This window comes from Barbus barbus, assembly GCF_936440315.1.
Source record: "Barbus barbus genome assembly, chromosome: 33".
NCBI classification, from domain to species: domain Eukaryota; kingdom Metazoa; phylum Chordata; class Actinopteri; order Cypriniformes; family Cyprinidae; genus Barbus; species Barbus barbus.
In genome coordinates this window covers 3,524,821-3,538,023 of record NC_136761.1, presented here as the reverse complement: position 1 = coordinate 3,538,023, position 13,203 = coordinate 3,524,821, and the positions used below count along the sequence as shown (strand labels likewise).

Genomic DNA, 13,203 nt, shown 5'->3' with positions numbered 1-13,203 from the left:
CATTTTCGTAATTTTTACTTAAACAGATAATTGGACGGGTTTTGGGTGCAGTCTGGACCCACTAAAAAGACTTAATAGTCTTCATCCTCGTTCTTTTTTCTAGAAATCTGGCATAAAGTGCACTGTAAAAAAAAAAAAAGTTTGGCAAACTTAAAAGTTTAAGGTAACCAGCTTCAGCAGATTTGAGTTTTCTCAATATCATGTTTTAAGTTTATGCAACAAAAAGTTGAGAAATTTCCTAAATAATACGTTCTGCTGAAGCTGGTTGCCTTAAACTTTTTTTTATTTTTTTACAGGTTGGTACTTGACTCAATCACAAAAATACTAGAAAAAGTGTATCTATGTTGCTTTTTGGAGAGAAATGGTATTGTTTACATTTAGTCATTTAGCAGACACTTTTATCCAAAGCGACTTACAAATGAAGACAATAGAAGCAATCAAAACCAACAAAAGAGCAATGATACGCAAGTGCTATAACAAGTATTGGTTAGCCTAATGCAGTACATGTAGCAAGGTTTAGTCAGAGGTGGGTAGAGTACTCAAAAACTGTACTCAAGTAAAAGTAAAAGTACTTCTAGAAATATTTACTCAAGTAAAAGTAATCGTCTGAATAGTTACTTGAGTAAGAGTAAAAAAGTATCGGATAAAATTACTCAAGTAGTTAGTTACTAGTTACTTTGGCTCATATAGGTACTGAATAAGGTACTTGTGGGGAAGTCGTGGCCTAATGGTTAGAGTCGGACTCGTAATCCAAAGGTTGTGGGTTCGAGTCTCAGGTCCGGCAGGGATTGTAGGTGGGGGGAGTGAATGTCCAGCGCTCTCTCCACCCTCAATAAGAAATAAAAGTAACATACAATAAAACAGTAAACATTCCTTCTTTCTATTTTTGCTGTAACAACCCATTCCTCCCAAGGCAGCTTTAAAAGGGAGATGGAAAAAAAAATATTTATATATATATATATACTGTATATATATATGATAATGACACATGGGTCTGAAACCATGCATGTCATAACATAACATATCAATGATGATGATAATTGAGGAAGTATTGTTACAAATATATTTATCACAGTACTTGCATAAAATGAAAATAATATGGTCATTCTGCAAGACAAGCTACATTGAAGTCAAAACACCAAATAAAGCATCACGAAGGGGATAAAGAGAGAGATACAGAATATAAATGGAAAATAAAAAAATTATCAGCTGGGTAATTCAGATTCTTGGCTCCTTGTTTTTGACTTCAGCTTCTTCATGTTATTTTTTCTTTGACTTAAACTTCTTTAAGAATTTTTTTCAGTGTCATTAACTAATGCAGTACATGTAGAAAGGTTTTTTTTTTAGAAAACGAGTAGATAGTATATAGAAAAAAGAAACCGGTCACATTTTATGTTAGGTGGCCTTAACTACTATGTATTTACATCAAAAATAAGTACAATGTACGTATTGTGTTCATATTTTATTTCAAAACCCTTCTGCTGCTGTTGAGGTGGGATACGGGTAAGGTTAGGGACAGGTTTGGGGGTATGGGTTGGTTTAAGGGTGGGTCAACAGTGTAATTATAAATGTAATTACAGAAATTAATTACAGATGTATCTACATATAGGTATTTTTTTTAAATATAAGTACAATGTAAAAAGATGTATGTACTCAATAAGTGCATTGTATCAAATGATTAATACATAGGCCACCTAATATAAAGTGGGACCAAGAAACCTAGTGTTTTTGTTGTTGTTTTTTGTTTTTTTATAAGAAACCAGTAGATAGAATAGAAAATGAATTGGCTGGGAGACCTGCCAAGAGAGCATTGCAATAGTCCAGTCTGGACAGAACAAGTGCTTGAACAAGGAGTTGTGTTGCATGTCACGAAAGAAAGCAAATCTGCAGTTTTAGCAATGTGGTCTGAGAAAGTCAGCTTATCGTCAATCTCTGGCTGTTTTTGAAGGAGTTATGGTAGATGAGTCTAACTGCAAGGTGAGATTGTGATGAAGTGATGGGTTTGTTGAAACCACAAGCAGTTCTGTCTTAGCTAGGTTGAGTTGAAGGTGATGGTCCATCATCCAGCAAGAAATGTCTGTTAGACACACTGAGATGCGAGCAGCTATCGTCGGATCATCAGGATGGAATGAGAGGTAGAGTTGAGTGTCATCAGCATAGCAGTGATATGAAAAGCCATGTTTCTGAATGACAGAACCTAGTGATGCCATGTAGACAGAAAAGAGAATTGGTCCAAGAACTGAGCCCTGAGGCACCCCAGTAGCTAGATGTTGCGACTTGGATACCTCACCTCTGCAAGATACCTATTAGGGAACAGGTATCCTATTACCTACTATTATTAGGGAACTAATATGGGTTATGACACATTCAACTAATAACAATTTATTGATGACTTAATCTATGAATCATATGGAATGATCATGTGTTGCTGATGCAGTAATTATTAATAAATGGTTTAGTTCTTCATGAGTTATACATTAACCTGTGATTATCTGTGCAATATTCAAGCATGAATTAATACATATTTGTGAACCCGTATTGTAAAGTGTTACCGACTTCTTTGAATTCTTCTCGAAGATTTCTTTAACTTCTTTGATGACTGTTTTGACTTTATTTTTGACTTCTGCTTTTTTGGCTCTTTCAACTTCTTCAAAGTTATTTTACTTTGACTTCTTTGATTTCTCTTGACTTCTTTGTCTTTTCTTCAATTTCTTTTTCTTCTTTGAATTCCTCTTCAAGTCAAGTCAGCTCACCTTTATGTGCATAGCACTTTCTACACACTGTAAAACTCTGATGTAAAAAAACAAAAAAACAGCCAAAAACCAAATCTGGTCCAGCTGAGAATGATGAACACCTGCTGTTAACACTGAAGGAAAGATGAGATGAGCAGAAACAACAGCTACAACTGACTTCCAGCCATAGCCTTATATCAACTGAAATAAAAGAAGACATTAAATCTCTCGAGATCTCAGGAGAGGATGATTAAACATCTCCACAAACGGCATCACCGGCTTTACTTAAAAAAACAAGTTTACTAAATAAGCCAGGTTTATTTCAGTTAGTCTGACTTATTGTCACTTGATTCAAAAGAAGTCAATCTAACTGAAATAAACCTGGTTTATTTGGTAAACTTGTTCCCTAGATTGATTGACTTTTAAGCGCCACCCAGTGGAACCAAATATTTCAGGAACCGAATCTATTATAACACCGGAAGTTGATTCTTTCCCTCAGATGACAAGTTCCGGTTGGGGAAATTTGAACGTTGTTCCGCAGCGAGCTGGTGGTTTAAACTTCCTGCTTTTTTGATTGAAGCGGAATATCATATTCAGTTTTACCAGGTATGTTGAATAAACGAAACATTTGGGCTAAAGATAAATATCCGTTTGTCATAAGCTCGCGTGTTTAGTTAGAAGCCAGTAGATACTGCAAACACGAAAATGGCGGTAAATATGACCAGTTTAGGCGAGATATTAATTTTATTATTAAGTCTGTATACATTAGTATACGTTAGTAATGTGTGTCCAGTCCTGTTACTGAAGACCCTAATTAAACACCTTTAATTAACAAGATAATTACTAGAAACCTCCAGGCTAGAGCTAAACTCCGCAGGACAGGCTTGGAGTATGTAGATATTAAACGTTCACAAATGTTGTCATTTGTTATATTTTTAGCTTAATCGTATATTAATTATGTATTATCTGTTTTTGAATATATTTTCAGCTTATTAGCATAGTATATATATATATATATATATATATATATATATAATTATATGTTTTTTGTTTTTACAACTAGCTTTATTGGTGCCTTTCTGAGGAGTCCCGTTGTTGTTATAGTGCATTGTTTTATAGTACTATAGGTTTATTTATTGTTCATCATACATTTAATATTTTATTAATTCTTAATTTGAATCTGTTCTGATGTAAACAGAGGAGAAGTCCCATGTATAACAGATTCAAAGCTGCCTTCAACAGTTTTGTTTTCATTTGTAAATGAATGTATTTTTCCCCTCGTGTGATTAGGCTTTGTTTCTGTGATACCAGGAGAGTGAGGTGCTGATCAGTCGTTTTCCAAACCTCGTGTGGCGATGGATTCTGGCACTGTATCGCTGTTTCAGAGAGTCTCCGAAAAGCTGGGCTGGGACGGAGATGGTGGTCTCGATAAAGCTGAAGAGAAGGTGTAATGCTTATATTGAACATATACATCATTTACATCAAACTCATCTCGAGATGTCTCATGAGAGCCTGTCTCTTGCCGTTGTTTCAGCTGCGGAAGAGCTTGAAGAAGAGCAGACGTCCAGCGCTGGGCAGTTATGAGTCCAGCACAGATCCAGCACACAGACTGCTGCTGTCGGACACTGACGAGAACCAGTCTCAGGATAAACACGTGCTGTTGACTTCAGATGATGAGGACTTTGATAAATGTATGTTTGGGCTGAGGAACAGTTTGTGCTTGCATGTAGTCTTACATTTATTAATGATTTTTTTTTTTTTTTTTCACTAGTTCTTGCTGCAAAGGCTACACCCAAATCTACATTTAAACAGTCTGCATCAGCTGCCCAGGAACTAAGGTGAGGATTTTATACATTTTTAATTTATAGTTATTATGCCAAACACATGTTCATCAGCTGCTGTAAATCTCATATCCTTACAGTTTTAGTTGAGTCCTGTGCTTTTAATTTTGTGTTATAAAGTAATAGGACTGACATGTGGTGAATATAGTGCTAGTGCTTATATCTGCTTGTTAAAATAGTGAATATATATATATTAGTCCCATCATCAATACCCTGACATGAACTAAAAAACTGTACCCCCCCCAGAGAACCAATTCCAGTTCTGTCTTCAGATAGTGATGATGAATTTGAAACATGTAAGTCCTTTATCGACTGCTTTTAAATCTGATAAATGATTTTGAGAGATGTCACAGTTTTTACATTTGTATTTTTTCTACAGTTTTAAATCGAGTGAAAACCCCAAAGGCTAAAGTCCAGTCGCAGTCTGCGAGTAACAGGTCATAATTTGCATTAAGCAAGTTCTTCCATATATCGCCATCACTGTCAGTCATCAGCTTTTCTATTTCACTCCTCAGTTTGAAACACTTCGTAGTGGACAGCATGTCATCTGATGATGATTTTGTCATTGAGAGGAAGCCTTCCGTTCATAAAGGTATGATTGTCTTTGAGTGTTTCACCATGAAATACAATTGACAATTGATTTTTTTTTTGCATTGTTTATTATAGGCTAAATGATTTGTCTGTGCACATCATTATTATAAATTCATGTTCCTTACAATTTAATTAAAATAACTAACCATAAAAAAGGTTTGTATCCTGGGGATAAAGTGAAAGTGTAGGTATCAATTCATGGTTTCATGGTGAAGGGGTGTTTGTTGTGAATATTTAGATCTGGTGACTTTGTTCATGCATTCTTTGTTTAGCTCACAGGCAGCATTTAAAACATCATGACCACCTGTAGTGGAGAAATACTCACCCTCATATAGAAGTTGATGTATTTCACAGATTTACAATGTTTGGAGGGGACTTGCATGTTTAATTTTTTTTTTTTTTTACAATCTGTCTGTAAATGTTTGTATATCAGAGGGTTATGCTGCCCTTTTAAGGGTTTTTTTACATATAGACTGTGTGGTCTATAGACTTCAGACTTTGTAGCCTATTTCAGAAAATCAGTTCAATACTTAAAACTCTTAAATGATCATTTATTGTCCGTCATTTAGCCTTTAATCATTTAGCTAGTTATATCAAATTTAGTTTTCGGTCAACAATACACAGATTTTTCAGGCATGTGTATATAGACGCGTACATATGCATATGTATCCATTAAATGGGATACTCATCAAAAACATGCAAACTCATGTATAAAAATGGTACAAAACATATGCATGTTGCATATGTGTTTTTAAGTATTGTATTTCATACATCAGGCTTTTATGGCTCTCATGCAATTCATTGCAGTTCAGGGAAAAATAAAACCAAAGATTTGAGACAAATAAACCTTCCTTAAAGCCTGTTGTCACTAAAATGCACTAAACACACTTGATTGCTCTGATAGATTTTTATTTTTTTATTTTTTTATGGAAATGGTGCATGCAGCAAGTTATGTTGTTTCTGCACAGGGAAAGCCAAGACTGCTAGAACTCCTAAATCAGTTCAGAAGACTCCATCTCTCTGTGATTCTCCTGTCTTCCTGAGCGACAGTGATGATGACGGTGATATTATTATCCAAAGCACCTGGAGGTCCAGACACAGCCGCCCACCATCTGAGGAACATCACGCCACGAGTACAGGCAGAGAGGAGACTGCAAAGCCTTGTGCTCTCCCCCCAGCAGTCGCAGTGACGACACACACCGGTCCAGAGGACACATGCAGCTCTGAGGAGGAGTTCCAGTCTTTATTGGACCGGGTCAGACAAAATCAGAACCTAGGAGGCAGAACACACGCAAGCCCGAGGCCACCTCCAGGTACATCTCACATGGTTTTAGTCTTGTTTGGAGGGCTAGATGTGACAAAATTGGCTACCTTAAATATTCAGGATTCACAAGCAAATTTTTAGAGCAAGTTTGGGTGCTGTATGAATAGAAACAGCTTACAAGTTGGTTGTTACGTCACACATAATCGTGCATACACTGTTTTTAATAAGTAATGTCCTCCCTCAGAGATCAGACCTATTATTAATCGTTATATATTAAATAAGTGGCAAGAAGAGTGGTTTACATGCGCAAATAATAAATTACATGAAATACATCTGGAAATTTCAAACATATTTTAATCTCTTTTAAAACTAGATTTGAACAAGTGGTATTTACCAGATGTCACGTAGGTCATAAAAGATTGACTCATGCATTTTTGCTTAAAGGTGAAGACCCTAGTCAATGCATGTTTTGCAAGGTTCCCCTTTCTGCCAAACACATTTTATTGGACTGTCCAGCTTTTAATGTATGTAAAAAAACTCTTATGAAGTGAACTCACTTCAAGAGTTTGGTATAATTTGCCAGAAATGGTTAAAATTGTTTATCATATCTTAATGTAAAAAATCTTGTTTGTTTGCTGATCTTTATTGTATTTGTTATACTTGTATTTTTTAAAATTGTTTTTGCCATGAAAATAGCCTAAGATGCACACATGGCATTAAATAAATATATACTACTACTAATCAGTAATGATGTAGCTGTCAACTTATGTTACTGACAGAAAATGGTATAAAATAACTAAACTAACGGAGAGCAACAGGAAGAAATACCATACTGATTAGAATTAAAATTAAAATTAGATCCTAAAAGATGCAGTTGTTTTGGTGTCATGTTTGGGTTGTCAAATTGTGAGAGTGAGTTGTGATTAATCTTATCAAATCATCATATGGCATACATTTTGCAAGTATGTTTTTAGGTCATAGCTCTCGTGGAGCTGAATTATGAAATTCCAGATATATTTTCTAATGGGAAATCCTAATTATTTGTTAGTTTTTGATGCCTATATAATGTATATGTTTTAAGTCGCTGGGGTATACAGTTGGGCAAAAAAGTATTTAGTCAGCCACCAATTGTGCAAGTTCTCCCACTTAAAAAGATGAGAGAGGCCTGTAATTTTCATCATAGGTACACTTCAACTATGAGAGACAGAATGGGGGGAAAGAATCCAGGAAATCACATTGTAGGATTTTTAATGAATTAATTGGTAAATTCCTCTGTAAAATAAGTATTTGGTCACCTACAAACAAGCCAGATTTCTGGCTCTCACAGACCTGTAACTTCTTCTTTAAGAGGCTCCTCTGTCCTCCACTCGTTACCTGTATTAATGGCACCTGTTTGAACTCGTTATCAGTATAAAAGACACCTGTCCACAACCTCAAACAGTCACACTCCAAACTCCACTATGGCCAAGACCAAAGAGCTGTCGAAGGACACCAGAAACACAATTGTAGACCTGCACCAGGCTGAAGACTGAATCTGCAATAGGCAAGCAGCTTGGAGTGAAGAAATCAACTGTGGGAGCAATTATTAGAAAATGGAAGACATACAAGACCACTGATAATCTCCCTCGATCTGGGGCTCCACGCAAGATCTCACCCCGTGGGGTCAAAATGATCACAAGAACGGTGAGCAAAAATCCCAGAACCACACGGGGGGACCTAGTGAATGACCTGCAGAGAGCTGGGACCAAAGTAACACAGGCTACCATCAGTAACACACTACGCCGCCAGGGACTCAAATCCTGCAGTGCCAGACGTGTCCCCCTGCTTAAGCCAGTACATGTCCGGGCCCGTCTGAAGTTTGCTAGAGAGCATTTGGATGATCCAGAAGAGGATTGGGAGAATGTCATATGGTCAGATGAAACCAAAATAGAACTTTCTACTCGTCGTGTTTGGAGGAGAAAGAATGCTGAGTTGCATCCAAAGAACACCATACCTACTGTGAAGCATGGGGGTGGAAACATATGCTTTGGGGCTGTTTTTCTGCAAAGGGACCAGGACGACTGATCCGTGTAAAGGAAAGAATGAATGGGGCCATGTATCGTGAGATTTTGAGTGAGAACCTCCTTCCATCAGCAAGGGCGTTGAAGATGAAACGTGGCTGGGTCTTTCAGCATGACAATGATCCCAAACACACCGCCCGGGCAACGAAGGAGTGGCTTCGTAAGAAGCATTTCAAGGTCCTGGAGTGGCCTAGCCAGTCTCCAGATCTCAACCCCATAGAAAATCTTTGGAGGGAGTTGAAAGTCCCAAAACATCACTGCTCTGGGGAGATCTGCATGGAGGAAGGGGCCAAAATACCAGCAACAGTGTGTGAAGACTTACAGAAAACATTTGACCTCTGTCATTGCCAACAAAGGGTATATAACAAAGTATTGAGATCAACTTTTGTTATTGGCCAAATACTTATTTTCCACCATAATTTGCAAATAAATTCTTTAAAAATCCTACAATGTGATTTCCTGGATTCTTTCCCCCCATTCTGTCTCTCATAGTTGAAGTGTACCTATGATGAAGATTACAGGCCTCTCTCATCTTTTTAAGTGGGAGAACTTGCACAATTGGTGTCTGACTAAATACTTTTTTGCCCAACTGTATTTGTAGCAATAGCCAAAAATACATTGTTTGGGTCAAAATGATTCATTTTTCTTTTATGCCAAAAATCATTAGGATATTAAGTAAAGATCATGTTCCATGAAGATATTTTGTAAGTTTCCTACCATAACCATATCAAAACTTAATTTTTGATTCGTAATATACATTATTAAGAACTTCATTTGACAAATTTGAAGGTGATTTTCTCAATATTTAGATTTTTTTTTTTTCACCCTCCAGATTCCAGATTTTCAAATACTTGTATCTCGGCCAAATATTGTCCGATCATAACAAACCATACATCAATGGAAAGATTATTTATTTATTATAATTCCAATTTTAATTGAAATTCAATTTAATTCCAGGGTCACATATGTAATAGAATGTTTTGTTTTTGTTTTTTTTGAGGCCAATATTTTGCCCAAATTTGAACTACAGAAAGAAGAACTGCTGATTTTCTGTTCACTTTGTCTCCATGTAGAATCCAAACCTCGACCTCCCTGTTTGTCAACCCCATCTGCCGTGGGTAAGAAAGCTACTAACCATGTACTGGTTAAAGGATCATCCACATCCCACACCCCAGTGCAGCAGACGCCCAGCAGCAGACCAGTGAGCCACACTGAGCCCAGAGCTCCAGCCCACAGCAGGTACCGCCGAATCTCCCCACAGCTGCCTCTCTGAAGACCGGATTTGGATTTTGACATTCATGTCCTGTTGTTCATTTTGTCAGAGTGGTGGTGTGTAAAACTCCCGGCTGCTTTCTGCAGTCTCTGTCTGTTCCTGGATCGTTGTACTGCCTCGGCTTCAAACAGAGAAAAGAGGAGCTCACTAACAAACTCTACCAGCTCTACAACACCAGTGTGTTTGACAGTAAGGTACAAGTGAAACCTTTGATTGCATTTGTAGTAATCATTAGTGGTGTTTGCTCAGGCAAGCATCTCTATTACTGTTGCTGATATTTAGGGTTAGGATTTGTTTTAATGCATGATTTTTATTTAGCAGATGATGGAGCAGGTAAAAAATTCTGTAGATTTCCATTAAATTTGCTGTAAATTTTCTCACCCTCAAACCATCCAAGAGTAGTCAACATTAAAAATATTTTTTGCTGAAATTGTGGTCCTTGGTGAAAATGTGAGAGTAAAAGGAAAAGAGCATATCAAAGAATGATATATCTATATTGAGGTCTTATAAAGCGAAACGATTGGTCTGTGCAAAAAAATGAACATTATTTACAACATTTTACCTATAATCTAGAGCCTTAAGCAACAGGGAATTCAGATTATTTTCCCCTAACTGTTTGTTTCAATGAACTGGTTCAATTCACATATTTGTTCACATAATTATGCAATGACATCCTCAGTTCATGCAAGAGATGATGTTGATGTGTGTGTTGACTGGTTAGTGGCACGGAAAACAACGAGCCATATGATGGGCTCATTCAGAGTTTGCAGTGAATATTTTTAAGAAGGAAGATTATATTGAGGAGACCTTTAAATCAAACAGATTAGTTGTTCGCTGCACCAACAGACTTAAGCCTGAAGTTGTTCCATCGGTTTTCTATGGTAGCCAGTGGAAAAACAAAAAAAAAAAGTAATTCAATATAAATTCCAACCCCTCAGCTTCCCTCTGACATGTCTGTCACATGGAACAAGAAGATGCGCAAGACGGCCGGGTATTGCGTCTCAGGCCAGGAGCGTGGCACTGGGAAACGATATGCCCGCATCGAGCTGTCTGTCAAAGTTTGCGACTCTGCAGGTATTGTCTTCATGCTTTTACACTTCTCCTCAGCTCTCGTCACTTGGCGATAACCACTGTGTTTCCAATTACAGATCGGTTACGAGATACGTTAGTCCATGAAATGTGTCATGCTGCCACATGGCTAATAAACAACGTTCGTGACGGGCACGGGCCGTTCTGGAGGCTTTATGCTCATAAAGCGATGCTGGCTCATCCTGAGCTACCGATGGTTTCCCGCTGCCACAGTTACGACATCAACTACAAGTTCCAGTATCAGTGCAACCGCTGCAAGAACACGTAAGTGCAGGACTGGCCCGCTTGCTGCAATGGCTCACATTTAAGACCAGTGTTTGGTGAATTTTTACAGGCAATTTCAATAGATATCCACGGTGTCTAGATTTTCCCAATCAGATTGCGCATTGCATTGACCAACAGAAAGCTGCTTGTTTTCAAAGTGACTTCAGTGTGAGGTGTGCTTCAATACATCGCTACACTACTGGCAGAAGACAATGGACCTTTTTTGCATGCAAAATTTAGTCATGTGACCCAGGCCCGTAGCCAGCTCGCCGAGGTCTGGATCCCGTTAAATGTTTTCATGTTCAAAAATAAAATTTGTTCTCTGAATGACTAATTTGCCATTTAAAACTCCTCATATGAATGTCAGCATGTCATGTATAATTCAGTTTAGACAGTTTGCAAAAATGTTTCGCATCTGTGGTATGAAATTGTGAGGGTTGCCAGAGCCAGCTATTATACGCATTTATGGACTTGTCTTTTCCATTTAATTAGAAAGCTAATAAAGTGAAAAGTTGCAGTTTAGGGTCAGCGATATATTATCTTATTTGCTAAATATTTAAAATTTTGGTTTATTTTTTATTTATTTTTCGTTTTTTATTTGTATTAATAGCAATATCAGGCAACACTGCATCGCCGGCACTTAAACTGACAGTAAACAAAACAGCCCAGGGACAGGTTATTGCTGACATTATAGCACATTCGGTAAGGCACACGCAAAAAAAATCACAACGCTGTCAAAAACAGTAGCATTTAACACTAGTACACAGATCTGTAGAACAAGTAGGCCACAGAATGACATGAAATACGCAAATACTAGCCATAAATAAGTCTGTCATTCAGTATAGTAGTTAAATTTTCACAAATCATGTTGAAAACAGTCATAAGGGCATTAGACCAAGTCATCTAAAGCAATGATTATTAACGAAAACAATAACAGGTATGTATTGTTGCATGATTAATAAACAACTGATAAAACTATCCACCCGTAACCTGTAGTAAAAAACAATCTACACATTTTGATGTATGGTATAATTTAAGTGTTCATCTCTCCAAAACAGAAAACATCTTTCACAAACATCTACATGTTAGTCAGTGTATATGAGTTGTATTTGTAGGGGATATTCTAGCACAATTCTTCACCCCACACCAGACCTCACTAATTTTCAAACCCTGGCTATGGCCATGATGTGACTGCCCCTTTGAACAATAAATCCAAATTCTGTCCCTAATAGTCGTGTTTATATCCCTCACAGGATCGGTCGCCACTCTAAGTCCCTGGACACCACAAAGTTTGTGTGTGCTTTGTGCACTGGGCAGCTGGTTCTGTTGACTCCCTCAAAGCCGCGGGCGCCCACGGCCTTCGCCACCTTCGTGAAGGAGAACTACAGCTCCGCGAGACAGGAACTGGCAGGCCAGAGGCACGCCGAGGTTATGCGCAAACTCAGCGCCGACTTCGCCAGCAAAACACGTCTCAGTCAGAGCTAATCTCAAATCAGACATTCACGAGTCACAAATACCTCAAACCATCACGACTGCTGCATTAGTCTCTGTTCATATGCGTTATCAGCTTAATGGCAATGAAATAGATTTTTGAGGGCATGTCAGCCCTCATCGCTAGTTTTGTTGTTGTTGTTATACTGTGATATGGTTTTATGGTTAAAGGCCATAAAAACCTTATGATATATGAGCCATTTTCATACGTTTTTCTACTAAAGATCAAACTCTTGCAGGGGATGTGTTCTTTTTTATGTTTGTGTTTGTCGCAGTGTTTTAATAGTTTTTTTCCTTCAGAATAAACAACTGGGTTATTAAAGTCTTAATTTTTTCACTTTATTTTGTGCATGTTACTGAATCTAAAACACACTACAGAACACTTATTATAAATGTTGGAAATTTTTGTGCTGCAGGTTTTTGTGGAAGCAAAATTAGGACTTTTCAATTAAGTGAAGAACATAATTGTGACCCTGCACCACAAAACCAGTCTTAAGTGTCAATTTTATAAATAAGCTTTCCATTGATGTATGGTCTGCAATCTGAGGGTGCAAAAAAAATCAAAATATTGAGAAAATCATATTTAGAGTTGTCCAAA

The 13,203-nt window shown here is 37.5% G+C and overlaps 1 protein-coding gene across 2 annotated transcripts; it reads left to right on the top strand.

The window, feature by feature from the left end:
• Positions 1–3,219: 3,219 nt before the first annotated feature.
• gcna (germ cell nuclear acidic peptidase) lies at positions 3,220–12,946 on the top strand. 2 transcript variants are annotated; one of them, XM_079390514.1, is made up of 13 exons: positions 3,220–3,338; positions 4,023–4,177; positions 4,267–4,423; positions 4,504–4,570; positions 4,820–4,869; positions 4,953–5,010; positions 5,089–5,165; positions 6,133–6,477; positions 9,562–9,727; positions 9,811–9,955; positions 10,700–10,835; positions 10,910–11,114; positions 12,368–12,946. In XM_079390514.1, the coding sequence occupies exons 2-13, from the start codon at positions 4,088–4,090 to the stop codon at positions 12,597–12,599; spliced, it is 1,728 nt and encodes a 575-aa protein (XP_079246640.1). In that variant the 5' UTR covers positions 3,220–3,338; positions 4,023–4,087; the 3' UTR covers positions 12,600–12,946. The 2 variants fall into 2 exon arrangements, with proteins under 2 accessions (XP_079246640.1, XP_079246641.1); XM_079390515.1 differs by having other exon boundaries at positions 3,234–3,338; positions 4,044–4,177.
• Positions 12,947–13,203: the final 257 nt, after the last annotated feature.